This window comes from Physeter macrocephalus, chromosome 16 (genome assembly GCF_002837175.3).
Source record: "Physeter macrocephalus isolate SW-GA chromosome 16, ASM283717v5, whole genome shotgun sequence".
NCBI lineage: Eukaryota > Metazoa > Chordata > Mammalia > Artiodactyla > Physeteridae > Physeter > Physeter macrocephalus.
This window is the reverse complement of record NC_041229.1, coordinates 58309167-58333166: the sequence shown is the minus strand read 5'-3', so window position 1 is coordinate 58333166 and position 24000 is coordinate 58309167. Positions and strand designations below refer to the sequence as shown.

General features: G+C 46.1%; 1 protein-coding gene, 1 long non-coding RNA gene and 2 pseudogenes across 7 annotated transcripts in view; 2 read left to right on the top strand and 2 right to left on the bottom strand.

Annotated features, from left to right (window-relative positions):
- LOC114488067 (uncharacterized) overlaps nucleotides 1-474 on the top strand; it is a 55605-nt gene extending 55131 nt beyond the window's left edge. Inside the window, exon 5 of the long non-coding RNA XR_003683763.2 lies at nucleotides 135-474. This is a non-coding gene — a long non-coding RNA (uncharacterized lncRNA). The remainder of the gene's footprint in view (nucleotides 1-134) is intronic.
- Nucleotides 475-3974: 3500 nt separating this feature from the next.
- On the bottom strand, nucleotides 3975-13370 carry KCNE3 (potassium voltage-gated channel subfamily E regulatory subunit 3). 6 transcript variants are annotated; one of them, XM_055078712.1, is made up of 5 exons: nucleotides 13236-13370; nucleotides 11867-11952; nucleotides 7682-7842; nucleotides 7097-7229; nucleotides 3975-4670 (listed from the first exon to the last, which is right to left on the bottom strand). In XM_055078712.1, exon 5 carries the CDS (start codon nucleotides 4628-4630, stop codon nucleotides 4331-4333), a length of 300 nt encoding a protein of 99 aa, XP_054934687.1. In that variant the 5' UTR covers nucleotides 4631-4670; nucleotides 7097-7229; nucleotides 7682-7842; nucleotides 11867-11952; nucleotides 13236-13370; the 3' UTR covers nucleotides 3975-4330. The 6 variants fall into 6 exon arrangements, 5 of the variants coding, with proteins under 5 accessions (XP_054934687.1, XP_028357461.1, XP_054934688.1 ...); XM_028501660.2 differs by lacking the exon at nucleotides 7097-7229; XM_055078713.1 differs by lacking the exon at nucleotides 7097-7229 and having other exon boundaries at nucleotides 11867-11949.
- Nucleotides 13371-18145: 4775 nt separating this feature from the next.
- Nucleotides 18146-20640, bottom strand: LOC102980745 (RWD domain-containing protein 4-like; annotated as a pseudogene).
- A 302-nt stretch (nucleotides 20641-20942) lies between these two features.
- On the top strand, nucleotides 20943-24000 carry LOC112066972 (anaphase-promoting complex subunit 13-like; annotated as a pseudogene).

The following is a 24000-nucleotide window of genomic DNA, read 5'->3' as shown; positions in this document are numbered from 1 at the left end:
GCCAGCTGTGGCCATGTTACTGAACCCTTGTCAATAGATGTGAGAAGATGGGATATATGCAGCTTTTGCCTTGCTTGCTTAAGAGCAAATCTCAGGCTCTGGAATTCTGTTCTTTCTCTCTCCTCACTAACTAGAAGTGCTTCAACCAGAGTAAACTTGGAAGCTACACGTTGAGGATGGCGGTCATCATCCCAGGTCCCTGAATGACCGAGTAGAGCAGAGCCATCCACCTACTTGGAATGCTGCCTTGGACCATACTACACTGGACCACCTAATCAAATCCTACCTCACATCTGCAGGAAACATCCATGACTACATCCCTCTCCTTCTTCTTGACCATCACATTTAATATCGGTTCCCCACATTTTCTGATACTTAAGTGTATTGTTTCCTATTTGGTTCTTTTTGGTGTAATCTTGTTTTGTTCTTTATTTAGTGTGTGCTTCTTGGCTCTTAAGCTAGGAGATCACAAGATGTGACATTCTGCTTCGGCTCCCATTTCCCCAATAGCACAGCTGTTGTGGATGCTGATGGAGCCCCCGTGTGGCCCCTTCCCCAGCTGCTGTGAGTGTGGGCTGCTATCACCTCAGAGCTGCTGCCTTCTCCAGCTCAGCCAAATGTGAGCACCCGTGGGAGGTTACGTGCCCCCCTCTAGCAGCCAGCAGTCAATGGTGACTGACACGGGGTAGGAAAGGATAGTCACTAAAGATGGGGCTGATTCTGTGATGAAAATTGAGCTTCAGAACCTTCCTGAGGAACTAGGCTGTTGCAGATCTCCAACCAAGACAACTGGTCTAGGCTGCAGTTGCTCACAGGTGCCACCCTTCTCCAGAGACTTGCCCTCAGCTGATGGGCACCTCCTCACAACCCTCCTCTCTTCCCCCGCTCTCCACCAGGGTGGCCCACAAGCAATGACTGACTGATATGGGGCATAAAAGCCCGGCCCCTTTGCCTCAAGGGGGTGTAAGTCTGCCTTGTGGTTTATGCCCCAGTTCCCTGTGGATCAGGCCAGGCCTAGATGTGACCTGACATGTACCTTGTTTGTCTTGTTCCCTTTCCTATATACTTCACTCTTTCCCTTGCATGTTTCCCCCAAAAAGTGCTCCCTCAATAAATGCCTGTCTCAGACTTTGCTTCTAGGGAACCCAACTTCAGTCTACTGGTGTCAATACTCTGCCGTCATCTTCCCAAATCATCTCCGGGGACCGTTCAGACCCATGGTCTGGGCTGGGTATGCCATGGTGCTGAAACTGGGCTGAGAGTGAGGAAGGAGCTACGTGAAGAACAAGTGGGCTCTACTGAAGTAGTTGTAAGGAATTCCTGCTACATAGGGATGTTATGAAGGTTTTAAAAGCTAAATGAGTTAATGTCTGTAAAATGCTTAGGCCGTAGCCTGACATGTAGTATCTTAAGTATTAAGTGCTTTTAAGTATTAAGGTAGGGATTTCTTTGATCTTTTTCATTTGTTTATGTATTGCAAACGTGCCTAGATGAGTCCGTGGCACATAGTAGGCACTCAGCGTCTGAATGAGTGATTACTGAAATTTTGCTTTGAGGGCCCAAGGTGATGTGCTGGGATCTGGCCAGCAGAGGGCAGAACCAGTGCAGCCAAAAGAGCCTATGGGCTGAAGGAGGTAGTGGGATAGAGCTGAGGGGAGAGCCAATGGGAGTACCTACATCATAAAATATTAGAATGTTTAAATTATACCTTAAAATCTTAGATTTTTATTTAGCCCAACCTTGAGTGTACATAATGAGGTATATTGAGACCCTACTTTGTAAATTAAGACAAATAAGTAGTTCCAGGCCCCAAGATCCCTAGAGTTGCCCCGGTAGCTCCTCTTTTGAACTACCCCATACTCCTCTCAATAAATCCCCTTTTGTGCTTATGCTAATACACACTGGATTTCTGTAACTTACAAGCAAAAGAATTTGTATTACTCTGTTTTTAAGCCCTGTGAGTATAAGGACTGTGTGAAGGGGAGTCTCCCCCATAGATGGGGACACTGAACTTCCAGCACAGCCACTCTGGGCTGCTTCCTGCTCCATCCACCCGCCGACCTGTTCTCTTCGGGAGGTGGTCTTGCCACATTTCTGCCTCCAAGCTTCCCTTGTCTTGTTCCGTTCATTCTCTCTGCCCACGTAGATCTGTCCTATCTCTCAAAGCCCAGTTCAAATTCTACCTTTCTCTGGCTCCTCTACATCCACTCAATCTCATTTCTCAAAATCCTGATAGCATCCATTACCTGACATTCATTCTTATTCTTGTTGGGATTCCATATTTTATTTGGGTGTTTGGGCTGGGCGGTCTCCAAAGTCCCATCCAGCTGTAGATTTCCGAGTCCGTTGTCCACCCATATGCCACGTCTTCTTAAGCAGGTCTCCACCTTCTCCCTCAAGAAGATATGAGGAAAGGCTTGAGAGCACACGTGGGGCTCAGCACTGATTTGCATGGAATCAACATAACTAACTGCTCATAGGAGCAAATGTGTTCTGTGATCCTCCATTCAAGTGACACACAGGCATTTATTTTCATTTTTTCAAAGTAGAAGTAGCTTCGCCCCCCCCCCTTATTATATAAGAAACATACTTACGGTCAAATAAATCAAATATTACATACATTTTTAAAGTAGAAAGGGAAAATCACCTATAATCCTTCTCTTCAGAGATAAGTGCTCTCAAAATATGCTTTCAAAGTTTTTGATATACACAAATATGTATGTTTTGATAGGGCTTTCTGGAGACCCCATGGAGATTCCTTAGTAACAGAAATTAAACAGAACAGTGGGAGGTTCCAGCCTGGGATTTGTAGCTGGCCACATTTCATGTATTCAGCTGAAGCATGTGAAACTACTGATATTCAGCTGTTTTTGACCTACAAGCACAGCAGTTTTAAGTGGTTCAAATCAATGTATGTGAAGCCTAGAATATCAGATCTGGTAGAGCCCTTAGAGACTTTCAACGATTTCAACTTTCTATTTCATGGTGCTGAAGAAGGACAAGAGTCAGAGAGAGAAGTGTCTAGCCAGTTTATACACCACACGTAGTAGAATCAGGGCTGGTTCTCTTTCCACTGAATCAGGTACCTGCCTCTTTTAATATGATAATCTTCTAGGTGTGATAATAATCTTCTAGAAGCAGATTTCAACTTGATATCAGCTAATTACTCACAGAATTCATTCAAAATGTTAGAGGCTGCCTTAGAGGTAGTGAAGTCCCCAGGACTGGAGATGGGGCTGGGAAAGGCACTGGGACATGGCTGGAGGGGCACAGGAACCATGGAGCTAATGAGGCTTAACACTCAGGGCTCTGTACTTGCATGGCTCCTTCTTAAGATCTTAGGAGGGGCCCTAACAATGTATTAACATGGTGATATGTTTTTGTAATACTTGCAAAAATAAAATATTTTAAAATTCTTTTTCTTAAGGAGGGCCCCCCAGAATTATATAAGTTTCAGGCCTAGATCCACTCCTAGGTAGCAACACAGTTTTGCAAAGCACTAGGCAAGGTGACCAGAGAACCTGGGCTCCAGTCATGGTACTGCTTTGGCCCAAATGGGCAGAATGGCACTTGCTCTGCTTCCCTCACAGGGGGTAAAATCGCAAATGTTAAATGGGCTGAAAAACATAAAATGTGAAAAAATATGAATAAGTAACATAATTTAGATTTCCTGTCTGTGATATGGAATAATCATTGCTGCTTCTCATGGTCATTGAAGATAACACATCAAAAAATTTGTCCTCAGGGCATTTTCCTATCTCATTTGCCTCTGCTACAACTTCCTCTTTTCCTTCCTCTAGCCCCTAGCCCCCAACACTCCGGCCACTAGAACACTCATTTGTCATTATATGTTGCCACTTTTATATATATATATGTATATATATATATATATATATATATATACATATATATGTATATAGATATATATAGAGATATATATATATATATATATTTTTTTTTTTTTTGGCCACACTGAATGGCTTGTGGGATTTCAGTTCCCTGAGCAGGGATTGAACCCAGGCCCTTGGCAGTGAGAGCATGGAGTCCTAACCATTGGACCACCAGAGAATTCCTGCCACTTTTATGTATTTGTTCAAAGGGCTCCTACTGTCTATAAAGTCTATCTTTGCTGGAAAAAATCCTTATCCACAAGGCCTAGGTCTGCTAGATCCTCTCCTCCTTCCCCAATGATGACCTCCCTTAGTACTGTTTCTTGTTGATCTTACAGATTAGAACACTGAGGCCTGATGTAACACATAGCTGAGTTCTGGAGGTCCCACAAGATAATCCTTAGGAATCTTGATCTTCTGCCATCCCCGGCCTCTTAGCATTAGAGCATAGACACACGGTTCTTGATGTATACATGATAGGGGTCACTGCGCTTATCCACTTTGCGGGAGCGGGTGTATCCCAGGATGAGGCTGCCCACAGTGGCAGCAAATAGGAACATGACGAAGAGAATGTACATGTAGGAGTTGTCATCGCGGCCAGGTAGCCTGGCCCGCCTCTCCTCAGTCAGGTTGTCTGACCCTGGCCGGCAGAGCAAGTTGCTGTGAAGAGTGGCATTTAGAGCCTTCAACACAGCGTGCAGGCTCTCATACCAGGTCTCAGTCCCATTGGTGGTCTTCATAGCAACAGGGATTCAGGTGGGGGAAGAATCGGAGGATGCTCTGGTAGTGACAGAAAAGAGAGAGGATGGCTTCTGTTACTTGTAGATTGAATGACCTTCCCACTCCTTCAGACCCCAGCTAAAATCCCAACATCACAGTTTATTCTAACTACTTGTTTACTTGTCTGTCTTCTCTACTAGACTGCCAGCCCAAGGAAGGCAGGGAATATGTCTGTTTTATTCACTGCTATATATGAGCACTTATGACAGCACTCAGTAGGTGCTCAATAAATACTTGTGAAAGGAAGTCTTCCTTGACCATTCTAAGCATGCTGATCTATCCTTTCTTTGGGTTCTATAAGTCACTGAGCTTTAGGCTAGAAGGGCCTTAGGGATTATTTAATGTAATTTCTCCCATTTTACACACAGGGAAACTGAGGCCCAGAGAGAATAGTTGGCTTGTCCATGATCACAGAGAATACTGGAGGTAGAGCCGAGATAGAGCCCTGCTCTTCGATGGCCAGCTCAGAGCTCCTCTGGCCTCCACACCAGCTCTGGGGAGGACTGTGTGGCACAGTTAGAAGACATTCCTCAGAACTATCCCTCAGCACAGTTCTTTCTTATGCTCCGCAGACACCATGTAGAAGATGTTTGGGGATGACTTAGATTCCCCCTACCTGGAGGCCAGAGGCTGGGTCATTTGACCTCTAAACCATCCTAGGTTCCGCTCTAGGTACTCCTAGCTATTGAGGAGAAATTCTGTTGGAAAGGAGGTGGCTGGGGGAGCAGAGAAAGGCTGATAACCACTGCAGGCACTGGGCCTGAGGGCTTCGGAGTGAAAGGAATACTCAGTCCGGTTTGGGGTTTTACCCACCCCAGAGAGAGAAGACACTAGCACCTCAACTATCCTGCCTTCCAAAACAACATCACTGTGTACATGGCATAAAACTGGTGATAACAGATGTTCCTTTTCCTTCCTCTCAGAGATCCTTAGTCTACAATGTAGAAAAATAGCCAAAGGCAGCCTTGTATCCTAGTCTCTGGAAAAACATATGTCATTCCTTTAAACAAGGCTCCACGCTCACTTCCTTCAGGAAGCCTTTGTGTGCTCGCAACATACTCCACAAGCTTTATCATCGCAGCCTTCCCTTTGCCCCAGCACTTACATATAAGGCAATGTGTGGCTGTCCTCTTGCTACTGATAAGGGTTATCAGCAGACCACATGCTCCTGGTCAGCAAGGCTGTGTCTCTCCTCCAAGTCTAGGGGACTACCCTAGTTCTCTTTCCCTCAGTGGTCTCCGGTAAAGATGGCCACTTTGGATTTCTCTGTAGGCCAAGCACTCAGTGTTCGCTGACTGGTTCCAAAGCCCTCCTTTATCTAGGTAGAGCTGTTTAACACACTTGACTATTAACCATCATGTCTCTTCCCCAGAAAAGATGACAGTTAGTTATGACCATGATAAATATTCATGAAGAACTCTATGAATGCAGAATTTGGGGGGAAGAATCAAAATAATACAGCAATAACCCAGGACTGGCCCACATTTTATGCAAGGCCTTGGGGCCCACTGCCATCTAGTACTTGGGCAACCTTGTCTGGATGGGAAAGGGGAAGAGTTAAGATCCAGGAGGCACAGGTTCTCATCTACTATCCCACTTGTCAGGCAACAAATCTGGGCCTTCCTCTTTCCTCATATGGGCTAATGGAAAGCAGGAGCAGCACAATGAAATGAATGGCTCAATGAATCACCTGGCCAGTCATCGTTCATGGAGGCCCACTCCTGGGCAGCCTTATTCTGGGAGCTCTAGGAGGCCAGTCCCTACACTCAGGGGCACATCGCCAGCTCTTAATGTGGGAGACAATCTAGGAGCTACTGGGGCTTAAAGGAAGAAGGGATGAATTCTGACCAGTGCTCAGAGAGTGTTCACAGTGATGGAAGAATTTGAGTTGGACCTTGAAGGATTTTTTGGAAGTAGAGAAGGCAAGGGAAGCAAACAGATGGACTAGAAAGCACACTTTGAAGAATGGAAAGTAGCATAAATAGTGTAAGTTGCGTGAAAGGATAAGATAGGATGTGGGATGGAGACATTGGCCCAAACCAGATCATAGAGGGTCTTGAGTGCCAGGCTGCAGAGTTGGAACTTTATCCTGTAGGTGGGGAAAGACCATGGAATGATATTTTAAAAGGGGGTAAAATGATCAGATCTGTGCTTGGAAAGGACACTCTGGCTGCTATGTGGAGTGTGGAGTAAAGTGGGCAGGGATGGAGGCAGGGAGCCCAGTGATAAGTGAAATAGTCTGGGTTCAAGCTGCTGAGTCCTGAGCTGGGGCAGAGGGTATGACAAGGTGGGGGCGGGGACAGATAGAGGATGTCAGAGGCATTTGGGGGTGGGAATGTCTAAGGCAGTGGTTGCAGGAGGAAGGGGCCTCGGACAGTTTTATAAGCAGACAACAGATAGATGGCATAAGTGCGGGAAGAGCTCACTTTGAGGGAAATAAGTTTCTCGCCCTGTTTGCACTTCCGTTTCCTCATCCATCAAAAAAGATTATCACCAGGAGTTGTTGTTCAATGGGTACAGAGTTTCAGTTTTGCAAGGTGAAAAACATCTAGAGATCTGCTGCATAACAATGTAAAGATAGTTAACACTACTGAGATGTACCATTAAAAATGTTAAGACGATAAATTTTATGTTGCTTTTTACCACATTAAAAATTTTTTTAATTAAAAAGGAAAATAAAAAAGATTATTATCTCTGCTCTGCCCCCTGCCCCAGGCTTGCTTGAGCATATACTTTTATTATGGTGAAGAGGATTTTTAAAATACATTTTAATAAAAAACACAGTTTTCATTAAAATGAAAATCTATTTTTCATTTTTGAGAAGTAAATACATATACACAGGAAAAAAAAGAATTGAAGCAGTACGTACAATGAAAATGCAGTCTCTCTGTTCCCAATGGCCCAGGTTTCTTTCCCAGGACAGTCACTGTCACCAGTTTTCTTAGATAGCCTTGCATGGGGGTTTGAACTGACAAGGCAGACGGAGGGCCACCTCCATCTGGAAGACTCACCAAACAACAGCAAATTCACTGGCTCCTGGTTGGCTCCAGGAATCTCCCTGTGGGTGCCCTAAGGCTCCTCAGCCCCTCAGGATGTCCTGACATGTCTTCAGGATGTCCCTGGACACATCTGGGGTCTCATTATTGACTTTGGGAGCTGGAAAGGCCCAGAGCTGGGTGGGGAGGGGACAGAAAAAGAAGGAACTAGACACACAGAGAAAACTTCAGAACGAGGGTGGATCGCCCGAGGCCAAGCCCCAAGGGTTGTGCAGTAGCTGTGCTGTGGGTGCTGACACCCTACCGCTTCCCCTCCCCTTCCTGCAGCAGCTGGATCAGGCCAACCTAGGGTTGCAGTTATAGGAACTGTGCCGTGGCCAAGGGACATCTGATTGCTGTCCCCCGACTCCGGATTCACAATGTCTCAACTGGGTGACTTCATGAGAAACCTCAGTTCAACACATGAGCTGCTGCTCAGGGACCAGCTAACAGTGCAGTCTAAAACATCCCCTTTCCCCAGGGTACTGGCATCTTAGCAGGAGCCTCTAAGAGGCTGAAAGGGCCTGAGACCCAAGGAAATGATGTGAGTGGCAGAATGGCAGCCAGCAATTGGGTTGCTATTTTACGTAGGAACAAATGATGTTACCAATCAACCTATTTGGATAGACTGGGTATAAACATAGGCATGGCATCAACACTATCTGTACCATAGCTTTGTTGTGAAAATTAAAGAAGTAAAGTATGCAGTGCCTGGTGCTAGACACTCCACAGATGTGGTGGTGGTTTTATTTGTGCAGAGCAGAGGCTGGCAGGGCCTTCAGAGTCCATCTAATATAACCTCCCTCATTTTACAGTGAAAGAAATGAAAACCAAAGAGCTGTCTTGGTTCAGCTGCTACTTGTGTGACTTTGGGCATGTGACTTCCCTTTTCTGGGCCCCAGCTTCTGTCTGCATCTGTAAAATGAAAGGGTTTTACTATGTAATCTTATAAGATCCTGATCAGCTCTAACATGAAGATACCACAAAACCATACGTGAGATTTGGGAGATTGGGTAGGCTGGTGGGAGAGGATTTGGGGGGCTCTCTAGAGTCCCTCAAATCAAGAGATAGAGAAGACTGCAGATTCTTTCCTCACAGGTTAAGATGCTTCAGAGTCCCAGGACTGAGTTACACTTAGTATTCCAGCCTAGATAAACTGAAGGCCAAATTTGTTGACTTGTTCATTTTTCCTTTTTATAGCTCACCTGCCAGGGCGATCTAGCCTGGGGGAGACAGACTCTGTGTTAGAAAGTGGGGGTAGGGGGAAAGCGTCAGGGACAGGGTGGGCTCTGAGGTAGAGTTCAGTGAGGGGAGTAAAGGTTCACAAAACCATTCATTCCTCACACCCTCCTTCCAGTGCCTCTCTGGATAGACCTGGATGGATATTTGTAGTTCTGATGGAACGTGCAAAGGAGCCACAGTTGCATATCTTTAGAAGCTGGGTTGAGGTGGGATGGAGGACCTATGTGCAAGGAGAGGCAGAGAGCTCATAAAGGGACAGCTTGGTTCTCTATGACCTGCCTCTGGGCCCCAAGTTGGGAATTGGCAGTTGGCAATGTGGGGAATTTTGTTCCTCTTTCTGAGCTCCTTGGCTTCCCTCTTCAAGACAGTCACTGATTATGAAGGTCTTTGGATGGGGAAGACAGAGCTCCTGGCTTGGAGAGTCCCTGACTTGAAACAAGAGATAATCATTTAGGAAGGGAGATGAACAGTAACTGAAAAGAGATTTTGAAGATCGTTTAGAATCTAGATTCTAGGCCAACCCCTCCATTTTGTAGTTGAGGAAACTGAAGGTCAGAGAGGGGAAGTGACTAGTCCAAAATGACATGGCTAGTAAATGGCAGAGCTCTTATGAGAACCCAGGTCTTTGGGGTGCTGTTCAGGTGCTCTTTCCGCTACAAATGGCAATGTATTCTGGCATCTGAGCTGCATATCACACCAAACACAGGCTCCTCATGTCCTGGGGCATCATCTCCTCTAAGTCCACCACTACTCCTTTTTCCTGCACTACAGATTCTTGCTAATCTTTTTTTTTTTGGCCACACCACTGACATGTGGGATCTTAGTTCCCTGACCAGCGATCGAACCCACACCCCCTGCACTGGAAGTGCAGAGTCTTAACCACTGGACCTCCAGGGAAGTCGCTCTTGCCAATCTTAACTGAGGATCCAGTAAGGGGAGAAGTTGGTAACTTTTGGAGGAGTTAACCTTCCTTTATAGTCTTTTTTCCCATGGCCCTTTCTGCTCCAGACCTACTCCTGCTCCTCCATATAAGCCAGGTGCACTCTCTTCCTCCACACCCCGATGTTACTCTTTCCAGCACATTAACAGGTTTGCCCAAAATGTTCTTGACTTGAGCTCGCCTGGCCTCTAACTTGGGCATGGAGACATAAAGCTGGGACCTGGAGGATGAACCGGGTATCTTAGTAAGGTTTTCTTTCAGGTTTCTCTGGGGAAAAGTGAAATGCCACCATCGGTTCTTTTGGTTTCCCTATGCTCTGTTTCAGCTACTCTTGCAGAATGAGTGTCTGAAGTGCTTGGAAATGTGGTAGAGAGGCAGGGGAAGAAGTCCACATAAAGCAAGTGGATCCAAAGACAACTCCTGGGAATGCACAGTTTTGCCTCTGGCCCCTCTGGTGGTCTTATCACCACCATGGGCTGGTGGGAGAGGAACCTTAACATATGGTTAGAAGGAGACACAGAAATTGAATCTGAGCTGGAAGGGATCTTAATAATCACATCATTGGTGTAACCCCCTCATTCAACCAGTGGGAAAAACCACCCCACCCCAAGAGGAAATCACTTGCTCAAGGTCTCACAGCCTAGGAACTGGGACCAGAAACAGGTATCTCATCCACATATCTTTCCACTATAAGTCCTCTGTTGCCTATAGAACAGTCTAACCTCCTGCGATTATTATTCAAGCTCCTTTGGATATGACCCTGCCTCCAGCCCCATCTCACCACAGCTCTCCCCACTGCCTGTGCCCCATGATACTGAGCTATAGGCCATTCCCCAAACATTCCTTGCACTTGCACGCCTCTTGCCTTTGCTCATGCTGTTTTCTTAGGCAGAAATGCCCTTCCTCTTTTTTATCTGCCTAGTGAACTCCTACTCATCCTTCAAGACCCAGCTCCAGTATAACCTCTGTAGACCCTCTCCTGAGACACCACCTTCCCCACTCCCTAGCCAGTTAAGTCTCTTCTTCTTGTCTGTTCCTAAAGTGCTTTGCATAAAACCCTATTAGAGCACTATGCTGTACTGAAATTGGGTGTGTATATCTGTATAAATATAAATAGATATAGATATACTGAACTGTGTGCTGGGAGGTGTGAAGGTAGGGACCTGTGCCTCATACATTTCTTTATAGCAGGCACTCAAGAATAGGTGGATAAATGTCTCTGCTTATTAGACTATTCCCCCCTGCACACACACATACGCATTCATGAAAACAGCTTAAAACAGCACTTAAAAAGCAACTTCAAGGGCAGGCCAAAACAGATTCCATTTGGTCTGGGGAAGGGGAAGCTCAAAGAAAAGACACCATCTCAGTCAGGTGGGCAAGTGAGTCAGAGGAGGAGGAATTCTAAGCCGCCTTTGGAAGCCCAGATGTTCCCTGCACCTGAACCCCATTCAATCCAAAGGGCAAACATTCTTTGCCCCAAAACACCAGCAGCGGCTTAGCAACCCTCTTCCCGGTGTACCCACCCAGGGGGCAGCCACACCCACCCACCTGCTGCACACACACAGTCCAACTCCCAGTCTCCCAGCCTCTAATCTTGCCTTTCAGGTATGCCTTTCATGGTTCCAATCTTGGCTGTATGCTTGGCTATGTGACCTTGAGCACTGCATTTATGTTCTCTGAATCTCATCTATGAGATGGGGATAATTACCCCTGTCCTGCTTGCCTCACATGGCAACTTGGGGAGACCAAGGGGGAAAGGTGTTTTAGAAATTGCAAAGTATTATGTAAACATAAGAGAGAATTATTGGGCAGCCTGGTCACCTGTTTCCTTTTCTGTTTCCCTATCTCCTCTGCTGTCCCCCAGTATTACCAAGAACAGCTATCCCTATGTCCCCTCTCCCCACCTTAAGTTCTCCTACCCTCAGAAGAAGCCAGGAGGTTCTTTATTACTTTTCTTGATTCTCAGACACACTTACCTCCTTCAGAAGCCTTCCTTGTTTCTCGTTCTCTCTGATCACCCCTGTAATCTCTCTCCATTTAGGGGTACCATTCTGTAGTCCTGCTGGTGATAGAGAACACACCAGAGTTGGAGTCAAGAGACCTGCCCCTATTTTGTAGACATGTCTAGCCATGTGTCTTGGTTAAGTCATTTCTCCACTCTGGGGCCTCAGTCTCCCCATCAGTAAGATGGGATATCTTGTCTTGCCTCCCTCTTAGTAGGCATTTTGAGCATCCACCCATTCAGTTTATAGATAGAAATGTGTTTTGCAAAGTGTGGAGTTGAGTGAGGGATGAAGGCTGATTGTTCTCATCTTAAGGGGTTGAGAAAATCTGAAAGCAGTTTCCTTGCCTCCAGCTTGGCTCTCCTCCATTCAGAGCGGATAACTGGCTGGATGCCAGGAGATAAAGAGCAGCTAACACATTTACAATGCACTTTTGTAGCTGAAGTGGAATCAGCCCTGGGCTAGGAGTGAGGAGAATTGGGTTCTACTTCTGTCTGGTCCCTGGTGTGACCCTGGGCAAGGCATGTCCCCCCTGGGCCTCAGATTCCCCATATGCAAACTGCTGAGGAGTGGGGAGTGGGGAGGGGGGATAGGAGGAGACACTCTCCAAGGGCCCTCACACAGGGAGGGGTCTGAACTCCTGTACTTTCTACACAAGAGACTCCCGGGTCCAGTCCCCTTCCCCCACATGGCATACGGATTACATGGGCAACAGGACCAGGAGGCTCATTTTACATTTGGTGACCCAGGAAAAGAACGCACAAAGCACAGAGCAGGTGGGCGATTGGCACAGGTTTACACAACCTGTAAACTAGAACTCAAGTCTCCTGACTCCCAGCCTAGATCTATGTTACTAGTACTAGAAGACGTCTAAAGGAGCTCCTAGGCTTTCCGCAGGACTGGAGCGCATAGGGCGAGGGGCACAATGAAGTAGCGAATGGGCAAGTCAACTCGCACGCTGAGCAAGCGGCTCCCGCCAAGCAAGAAGACACGCCGGGTCCCGGAGCGCCATTTCCGCATGTGCTCTCGCTGCGGAGCCGCAGGTTGGTTGTTATACTGTGCGCTCGCATATCTGTGGATGTGGAAGGCGCTTGGGTGCCGCCGTCCCGGGGCCCGTGAGTGCCGACCTAAGCCCGCGCGGTTTCCGGGCAAGGCGTGCCAGGAGCCCAGCTTCGCGCTCCCACGTGCGCCCCAGGATCCCTGTGGCTCAGTCCAGGGGAGGATCAGTATGTATCTGAGCCGCCCCCGACGTCTGGTCGGCGGCCTCCAGGGAGGCGGATGGACCCCTCATTTCTACCCCCGGCGCCGGCTCAGCCTTCCCGAGCCGGCGGGTGCGCCTTACCTGCCGGTTGGCAAGGCTCCCAGGGGCGCCGTCTGCTCGTTGGACACCTCGCCCTGGGCTCGCGGGTGCCCCGCACTGCGCCCCAAGGCGCTCCTCCAGCCCCCCTGCTCGCAGCCCGCGGCCAGCACCGCCTGCGCCCCCTCCGCTCTGCCCTCCAACCCGCGCTCAGCTGCCTTTTCCCTTCCTCAGGGCGTCCCCTCACCCGGCCCCGCCCGGCCCCTAACCCACCCACTTCTCCCGGAGCTGGAGCTGGTTTCGGGCGCCTCCGCCCAGCTGCTTGGCCTCACCCAGCTGTGCGCTGCCACCCTTCCGTCCCCTGCAGCGCCTGCTTCCTGGACCTGAGACCGAATGTTCCTTGCTTCGCTTCAGCTTGCCCGGTCTGAGGAAGGTCTCAGAAGAGCGTCGAGTGCTGATGGAATCAGACCTTGCTCCTACGTGGTTGTATGGTGGTGGGCAGGTCACTGCTCCTCACTGGGCCATGGCTTCTTCGCTCTAAAACGGGTACAGTTCCTGCATGCATTCTTCACAGGGTGATGGTTAGGGTCAGATGAGATCTTAGAGTCCAAAATATTAAAGCCGGACGGTCACTGGAGAAATCATCTGATTCTAACACAAACCCTCTTTTCCAGACAGGATGCAGTTTGGGGAAGGGGCCCAGTTTGGGGAAGGGGACTTGCCCAGGCTCACTAAGGAAGTCACTGGCAGAGCTCAGACTCAGAATCCGCTAGGCCACTCTCTCCCCTTAACCTCGGCCAATGTTTCATCCAAGTCTCAACAGTCCCTCACATGCCCAGACAACTGGTGTCCAGCCACACCACGCTGCTCCCTCTCCCTGAATACCCTTCACTTTCTGGCCACCAGGCCCTCACTCAAGCTGTTTCTTCCTTGCTGGGGACACTGCAGGTTCCAGAGAAGAGAAGCATCCAGGGACAGCTGGGAAATGAGGGCCAGGAGGCCATGGGCAAGGGAGTGGACGGTGGCAGGGAATAGCCTCTCAGGGACTCTGTGGGGAGTCCTCATCAGAGCCCTCTTTGCCAGCCTCCGGCCTTGGGATAGTTAATAAAAAACTGAGGGGACTTCCCTGGTGGCGCAATGGTTAAGAATCCGCCTGCCAATGCAGGGGACACGGGTTCGATCCCTGGTCTGGGAAGATCCCACATGCTGCGGAGCAACTAAGCCTGTGTGCCACAACTACTGAGCCTGTGCTCTAGAGCCTGTGAGCCACAACTACTGAACCCACATGCCACAACTACTGAAGCCCGCATGCCTAGAGCCCGTGCTCCGCAACAAGAGAAGCACTTCAATGAGAAGCCCGCGCACTGCAGTGAACAGTAGCCCCTGCTCGCCACAACTAGAGAAAACCTGCACGCAGCAATGAAGACCCAATGCAGCCAAAAATCAATAAATAAAATAAGTAAATTAAAAAAAAATAACAAACTGAGGCCAGCTCTGGCTCCCTTGCAAACAAAAATCTGTTCTAGGGCTTCTCTGGTGGCACAGTGGTTAAGAATCCGCCCGCCAATGCAGGGGACACGGGTTCGAGCCCTGTTCTGGGAAGATCCCACATGCCGTGGAGCAGCTAAGCCCGCGCGCCACAACTACTGAACCTGTGCTCTAGAGCCCGCGAGCCGCAACTGCTGAAGCCCGTGTGCCTAGAGCCTGTGCTCCGCGACGAGAGAAGCCCCTGCAATAAGAAGCCCGTGCACCGCAGCGAAGAGTAGCCCCCTTTCACCACAACTAGAGAAAACCCACCCGCAACAATGAAGACCCAACGCAGCCAAAAATAAAGTAATTAATTTAAAAAAAGAAAAGAATCAAAATAAAATTAAATTAAAATTTAAAAAATATCTGTTCTAGGTAGGACATCTGAGGCATATACCCTCAATCACAGAATCTCAGATTATATCTAAGAAGTGCTGTCATTTAAAAAAGACCTATCACATGGAGGGAATGTTGTACAAAATTGCGAATCTTCATCAAAACATGTTACTTCTGTAGTTTCATATTTTGACCCAGCTACTTTTTTTTTTTTTTTCCTGTCTGGATATCATCTCTTAGGGAAGTCATCCTGACTCTGAGCAGTCAGTGTCAAATTTCAGTCTACCTAAGAATCACCTTGGCCTTTATTTTAAGTGAAGTAGACTTTTGGGTTCCACTCCAGAGGTTCTGATTCAGGAGATCTGGACTAGAGCCCAGAAATTAGCATTTAAAAATATAAAATAAAAAAGCTTCTGGAGAGATTGTGATGCAAGTGGTTCTTGAGTCCAGCCTTGAGGAAACAGCCATGGCTCAGTAAGCATTCCTTCCCACATCCTGCCAAGCCTTGCATCTAATCTATAGGACTGTTTATTACAGTTATGAAAAGTAACTATTTGTCCACCTCATCTACTAGATTGTGAGTTCTCTGAAGTTAGGGATTGTCTCTTGTCCTAATAAAATTTTGGAATCACAGTCTTAGAATCATACCACGTTAGAGTTCTAGAATCATTTAGTGATAGAACCTAAGTTGGAAGGACTCTTAGAGTTATCTAGTCAAATCCCTTACCCAAGAATTCCCTATATTTCTTTGTGTGTGTGTAATAGAGGTTTTATTGCTTATTAATTGTGTCATTCCATACAATTTTAAGTAAACTTAGAAAATGATGATGGCAATATTGATGAGATATTGATGATGATGGCAATATTCATGAGAATGTTCAACTGTTTTACATAAGGTAGTAAGAGGCACCACTGCCACCATCACCCCACCTCCGAAATTTGTACATTTCATATAAAAAGAGTAAAAATAGTTCATTGGCATTTAGCTAGCATTATTCTTTGTAATTTATGAACCATGATAAGCCTGAACAATTTCAGAATCTTCAGAGCAAAACAAACCATTTTCTTCCACTAGTAAATGTAGCAGTTTCAATTTCTTTAAAAAAACAAGCAAACAAATCAACATATTCCAATGGTCCTGAATTTTAATATTTATATCATATTAATTCAAGAAATAAAATGTGATTCAGCATTTGAAAATGAGGCTGAACTTCTTCAGCATAATTATACTTACTTCATAATTCAAACGATTTAACTGAAGCCAGCATTAGCCCAGTAAAAACCATGGTCACAACTCAAAGGCTCTTTTGCTAGGGAAACTTCTTTAAAAGTTAGCTATTCTTTAAAAACTCAGACCCAAGCTGCATAACTGTGACTTGAAGAACCAACAATCAACCCTTCCAGATACCACTGCAGTAGTCCTATGTGGGTTTTGTTTTTTTTTTTTTAATTAATTAATTTATCTTTGGCTGCATTGGGTCTTCGCTGCGGTGTGCGGGCCTCTCATTGTGGTGGCTTCTCTCGTTGCGGAGCGTGGGCTCTAGGCGTGCAGGCTTCTGTAGTTGCGGTGTGCAGGCTTCAGTAGTTGTGGCTTGCAGGCTCTAGAGTTCAGGCTCAGTAGTTGTGGCACACAGGCTTAGTTGCTCCGCAGCATGTGGGGTCTTCCCAGACCAGGGCTCGAACCCATGTCCCCTGCATTGGCAGGTGGATTCTTAACCACTGCGCCACCAGGGAAGTCCATCCTATGTGTTCTTATAGCTGGGGAGCACATACAGAATCACTGTGAATCACACATACATATCAATAACTTCCTGGTAAAACTACACCAATAATTTCCTCTGTTAATGATTTTTTTAAAAAATAAGCATGTACTACAGTTCAGCAGTTGAAAGTCTTCTAAGTCTATTATTTTAAAGATGCTGAGAAATACATTTGGATACTTGAAAAGAAGCAAGACTAGAATTGTGGTTTTATATTAAACCATTTAGAAGACCTCAGTTACAAACAACTAAAAATATATAAATAAATAGGAATTTCTTAAAACCATTGTCCCTAACAATACAAAAATTAAATATTAAGGCATCCTTTACTCCCATCTATTTTGGTATATGCAGCAAAGAGAAATGTTTTAAATAGGGACCAGCACTTCTATTCAAATCCTCTCTAATGTATTTGGCAGATTTGTTTTTATATTCTCCTGTTCAACATTCCATTGAAAGCTCTTATAATTGAACATTGTGACCCAAACCAAGAGAAAAGTATAAATAGATATTTGTTTATTAAAAATAAGCAGTTCACCCTTGAAAAGTAAAAAGTAACTACAAACAATATTACGTATAAAGTTCAAATCCTAGTATTTAAATCTCTGAAGCAATTTATGCTTCAGTAATTAAGAGAAAGAAGAGATGAAGACTTCACCAAGATTAGAAGCCTATTAATATGGATCATGCTGTGGACTAATTGTTCACTCAGTATTCTGCCCCACTGGGATGAGAGTTTGAAAAGGGCTTCATATTCCTTTAAAGAAATTACACCGACTAGAATAAGATCATATGAGTTAACATTGATTATTATTCCCCATATTTGTCCATTTACAAAGCTCAATTGGCTTCATAAAGTATACTAATTCGTAACGTTTTCACCTTTTATTAAGGTAAGTTTGTGAAAATAATTTAATACAACCAGATCTCCTCATGAACTTTCAGCTTAAAACATTTTTTATGTAAGAAATATATCAGGGCTTCCCTGGTGGCGCAGTGGTTGGGAATCCGCCTGCCGATGCAGGGGACGAGGGTTCGTGCCCCGGTTTGGGAAGAACCCACATGCCGCGGAGCGGCTGGGCCCGTGAGCCATGGCCGCTGGGCCTTCGCGTCTGGAGCCTGTGCTCCGCAAAGGGAGAGGCCACAACAGTGAGAGGCCCGCGTAACGCAAAAAAAAAAAAAAAAAAAAAAAAAAAAAAAAAAAAAAAAGAAATATATCAAAAATAATCTGTTTTATAAAAAGCCACTTCAATACCAGAAAAGAGTAATAAAAGATTTTGAACCCAGTTTATTTTTTAAAGGATGCTCTTCCCATTTCTCAAATTCCAAGTGCTATTCATCATCTTTAAAGCCAGTTTTGCTTAACGTCACCACATCAACCCAGTTCCATCCTTGAGGAAGTTCTCCCTTGTGATCTGCTTTATCTACTAACTTATGCTTCTGGGCTTTTTTTTTTTAATTCTCTATTTTTAAAAAATATTTATTTATTTATTTGGTTGCACTGGGTCTTAGTTGTGGCACACGGGATCTTCATCGTGGCTTGCGAACTCTTAGTTGCAGCATGCATGTGGGATCTAGTTCCCCGACCAGGGATCAAACCCAGGCCCCCTGCATTGGGAGCCCAGAGCCCTAGCCACTGGACCACCAGGGAAGTCCCCTAATTCTCTATTTTTTTTGATTGAAGTATAGTTGATTTACAATGTTGTGCTAATTTCTGCTGTACAGCAAAGTGACTCAGTTATACACATATATACATTCTTTTTTAAAATATTCTTTTCCATATGGCTTATCCCAGGAGATTGGATATAGTTCCTTCTGGGCTTTTGAAAGTTGTCTTTTTTGTCTTTTTTTCTCACTTGATGGGGCTGTATTAGGAATTTCAAACAAGATGATATTTCTTGTGGATGTCTTAGCATTAAGAGGGTTGGTGATTCTCCATGAACTGCTGTTTATTGTCCTTTGCATATTCAAACAACATGTGGGTCATGGCAGTCCTTCCACTGCTTCCTGTAACTTGGCTGATATGCTCTGCTTTACAGCTGATGATATGGTGCTAAAAGATGCGTTCATAGATATGACTGGAGGTGTTTGAGGATATATTTCTGTCCAGGAAATCTCTATGAAGAAGGCTTTGGGATCACCATTTTCTCCTATCTTATACTGAAATGAAACTGGACTTAATTCCTGGAAACTTTTCATCTCCTTCATAAGTAGAATGTGGTGCCTCCAGTTCCATCTCCTGGTCCTTCTTGGCGCTCAACACGCTGGTTGCAAGGCATCTCCCTTGGACTGCATTCAAGACAGCAAGAGAAAATGAGGGCAGTGGCTCCAAGGCCCATAGTGGTGGGAGGCACACCCTTCACAGGGCAGAGGAGAGTCACGCATGCGCCCCTGGCCTTTGGGCAGCATGAAGCTGCTGGCTAGGGGCTGGCCTATATTTCATTTTTGACAACAGATTGATCAGCTTCTCTTGCACACCTCTAGTGAAAAGGAGCTCATTGCCTCCAAGGCATCTGAGGCTCTGATTGTTAGGATGTTCTCACATTTTGATAAATACTGCCTCCTATTGACTTCTACCCTTTGGTCTTTGTGCACAATGGAGACATCAAGTACACTCCTAATCTTTGTTCCCTTTTTCAGTCCTTCAAAAACTTAAGGTCTATCTTCCATTTCCCCTTCTCTGGAGTGAGGATGGGGCAGGAACCCTGTTAGGGTAGGCAGCTGGCCAAGGGGCCAATGGAAAGTGGGCCGAACTGCCTCATTTTCCACAGCTGTGCCTTGCAGTCTTGCTATGAGGCTTAGATGGCCCAATGTGTGTAACATGCCAAGAGCGTGATGCACATGCTTAATAAATGGCAGCTTCTAGTGTTATTAGATGAGAAAAGGAAGGATGAAACAGAACTCCTCTCCTGGGGAAACCGTAGTCTGAGAAGGACCTTCAGGGAGCTCTCTAATCCAGAGACGTTGGGGACAAGGCCCTGGACCTTGAGATGGGGGACGGGGGAGTGAAGTGGGCCAACTGAAGGGGTCTGGGGAAAACTCATCTAGAGATACACCTCCTTCAAGTTTTGCTTAAATGCCACCTTCTTTGTGAGGCCTTTCCTGACCATCCTATTTACAAATCCTAATCCCTCCCTTCTCCTGCCCTCCCTTAAAGCCCTTCCCTGCCTTGTTTTCCAATCTGATCTACTTAAAAAATATATATATTTTGCTACTGTTGTTCTTGCTGCATCCCTCAACTGAAGCTCACAGCTCCTGTCTGTCAGCCCTTATCTCAGACCTCTCTTCTCTGGATTCCTGCAACCACCCGCTTTCCTCTCCCCTTCAGGCCTGGAGAGGTAATGGTGCCCAAATGTTTCAAGATCCAGGGTACTTCACAACCCCTTGTGGTTTCCCTACTCCCTGCCCACCTCTTTGAATAGAGCCTCCTCAAATTACTGATGTGACGTGGCCATCTGCTTCCCGCTCGACCTGGCTGATGCAGAAGGCCATTCTCCTACAGCCCCTTACACTTCCCTTGAACACAGCACTTACCATTCTGTGTTATAATTGTCTACTTTATTTGTTGATTCCACACCTAGAACATAAGCTCCTTAAGGGCACTAAGCCAGCACTAAGTCTGCACAGAGTAGACCTTACTGAGAATTTGTTGAATAAATGAATGAATGAATAAAGGTAATGAAAGGAAAGATCACTAGGAATTACGTTATCAGGGAAAGCTTCCAAGAAGAGATAGAACCTGAGAGAGCCTGATGTTCTTTCAACCTCTCGGCCAGACCTCTTTCCTCTGAGCACTAGACTCCTATCTCTAACTACCTACTTGACATGTCTGTTTGGATAACATGTTGTGGCTGGAACTCGTGACTTCCTTCCCTGCTCCCTTCAGTTTTCTGTCTCTTGGTAAATGCAACCATCATCCATCCAATTCTCTGTTTGTTTTCTTCATAGGACTCAACCCCATCGCAGTCTTCAATTTATCTGTGTACTGATTTGGGCTCTGCCTTTCCCATTAGACTGTAAGCGCTACAAGAACACAGGCCAGGTGTATCTTTTTTGCCATAGAATACCCAGGAGGTAACTCAATGTCTGTCTAGTAGGTGGGGGAGAAGCGTTGGGAGGTAGGACGAGTATGGATGATGTCTGTCGTCAACAGTCTCAGAAGCCTGGGTTACCAAGGAAAATACAGCATGAATCACAGAGGAAGTTTAATGATCACATCAAGTAATTTTATTCCATTACTCATCAGGAGCCTGTGTCTGTGCTTCTGCAATCTTGTCTCCTCTTGGCCTGTCAGTTTAGCCCACAGAACATTTGTCTTCTTGTTCTGAGCTTAACCATTCTCCTTCCCCTGCAGGCAGCAAAGAGCGGTGAAAAGAGCCCTGGAAGACGTGCAGCAAGGTGTGGTGTCAGGAGACTGAAGATCTCAAGTGGCCTCTTCTTCCTCACCCTCACACAAGCTGTGTCCTGGGCAGCAAGGTGGAAGAGTGCTCAAGAACACAGCTTCTGGGGTCCAACGGAGCTGGGTTTGAATCCTAGCCCTGCAATTATCAGCTGTGAGAACTTAACCTCACTGAGTCTTAGTTTCCTTATGTAGAATGGGGATTAAAAACAACTACATCTTATGGTTGTATGGATTACAGTAAGATATTGTATTTAAAGTGCTTCACCTGGTACCTGACACATAGCAAGTGTTCCGTAAAGAATAGCTATTGGGAACTCCCTGGTGGTCCAGTGGTTAGGACACCGTGCTTTCATTGCCGAGGGCACAGGTTCAATCCCTAGTCGGGGAACTAAGATCACGCAAGCAGCGCAACATGGGAAAAAAAAATTAGTAAGGGCATGTGTGTTCATGGTTGTATAAATATGGACTTTTGAATCTTATGGTTTAAACAATAAGGGCTATGGGAATGCAGAAGAATGTGGGTTCAGTGTGGACTAGGGTTTGCAGAGATGATGGATGTATCAATCAGGAATCTCAGTTGCAACAGACAGAAAACCCAGTTCAAACTGACTTAAGTAGAAAAGGGAATTTCTCAGCTCATAAAATTATAAAATCCTGACATATCTAGCTTCAGGCATGGCTGGATCCAGGAGCTCAGATGATGTCTTCAGGAAGCTGTCTTTGCTGTTCTCATTGATGCTCCTTGCTCAGGCAGAATCCCATGTTGCGGTAACAAAATGACTGCCTGAATTCCATGCATACACTCTATTCTATGAATGAAACCAGTAGAATGAGCTTCTTTCCCCCACAACCCTCCTGACGGAAGTCCTGGGTCAGACTCTTATTGTCCTGAAACGGACCCAGTGCCTATCCCAGTCACAGAAGCTGGTAGGGGGTGTGTCATCTCTATTCAAACCACATACACTGGGTGGGGGAAATGGGTGGAGGGGGCAAAAGGTACAAACTTCCAGTTATAAAGTAAATAAGCCGGGAATTCCCGGACTCTGCGCTTTCCCTGCTGTGGGCCTGGGTTTGATCCTTGGTCGGGGAACTAAGATGCCAGGAGCTGTGGGGCACGGCCATAAATGAATGAATGAATGAAATAAGCCATGAGGATGTAATGTACAGCATGGTGACTATAGTTAATAATACTGGATTGCATGTTTGAAAGTTGCTAAGAGAATAAATCTTGGGCTGTGGAGCGGCCTCCCACGCCTGTACCAACGGTGGTGGCCTGCGAGGGTCATTTTTAGCAGGGGGGGTTGGGGGGGAGGCGTTCTAGCTTTGCTAATGTAACTACACGTTTACAGAGCTCTAAAACAGAGATGGATAAAACTACCCTGCCCCGGGGAACGTAGGCACCGTCTGTCTGGGAAGACCCTGCGGCGGGCAATGCAACAAGCTCCTGATGGGGACCATTCACTGTGCCCAGGGAACTATGGGGCCCGCGGAGGGGCGGGGACCGCGTTCTTCTAGGCGCTTAGAGAAAGTTCCTGCAGGAGGCGACCTGGGAGCCAAGTTTTTAGACTGACTGGGGGTTAGCTGGGAAAAAAGGAACAAGATAGACCATTAGAAGCACTGGGATAGTCACGCGTGTAAGAAAAATTTTGTTCAGGAAAGTGGTAATGGCTTGTTCTGGCGAGTGTGGCAAAGTGCTTGGGATGGTGGAGGTGTCCTGCTCACTGCCCGCCTTATGCTTTCCACTCTGCCAACCCCTGAAGAGTGAAGGCATCTTAACGCCTAACTCTGCAAATGGGATATTGAGCCCGATGAGCTGACGTCCAGCTCTGAGTTTGGAAGGAAAAGTAGGTGTTAGTGATGGGGCAAAGAGACCTTTAAGTGCAAAGGTTGGAAAGTATGACAGGGTTAGAGGTGTCCAGAAGAGGGACAGGTGGGAAAAGATTGAGGCCAGATTGGGGAAAGATATGCTGAGTCATTGATACAAAATTTACACACAGCAATTGGAAACAATAATGCCTGAGCAATCAGTCACAAAGCTGACCTAACTTGTTTAGTGGATCATAAGGACAAGAAGGAACCGGTCAAGGGCAGAATGTGTACTGAAGCTGGAGTGATCTGAGAAAACTTTACAAAAAGGTGGCATCTGTGTGTGACCAGGAAAATCAGCTGGGAGGGACTATGATCTTATAAATAAACAGATGAGATGAGTCTTTCCCAGGGTGATATCATGCCAAAAGACACATCCAGGCTAAAAAGCCTGGAGAATCCTACTGCTGGATTACATCATCTCCTCAGTCTTCATGTTTAGGAAATAACCTTTTTGGCTTGCAGACCTGGCAAGATTAAAGCTGCAGGACAGTGAGGTACAGAGAGATGGAAGGATTTTGGATTTGATTGATGATGCTTGGTGAGAAGACAAGCTGCCTTATGAGGATGTTGCAATACCACTGAATGAGCTTCCTGAACCTGAACAGGACAATGGCGGCACCACAGAATGTTAAAGAACAAGAAATGAAGCGGACTGACTTACCCTTACAGTACCTCCATGAGAACATTCCCCCCATAGGAAACTGACACCTGGCTCCTTGTTCATTGACAGATTTTTTAAAATACACAGATACAAAATGTTTTCTTTCAGTCCCCTAATTTGAATCTTTGAATGATAGATCAACGCTCAAAAATGTACCACTAATTTTGTGGCCGCAAAATGCAAGATGAAAATATTTAACCAGAACGAGAAGCTGATTGCGATTTCTTGGGAATGCAGACTATCTGGCCCTTTGAA

Bases quoted from the DNA above. Each gene is read 5' to 3' on its own strand.
- KCNE3 (XM_055078712.1), bottom strand. From the start codon at position 4,630: ATGAAGACCACCAATGGGACTGAGACCTGGTATGAGAGCCTGCACGCT.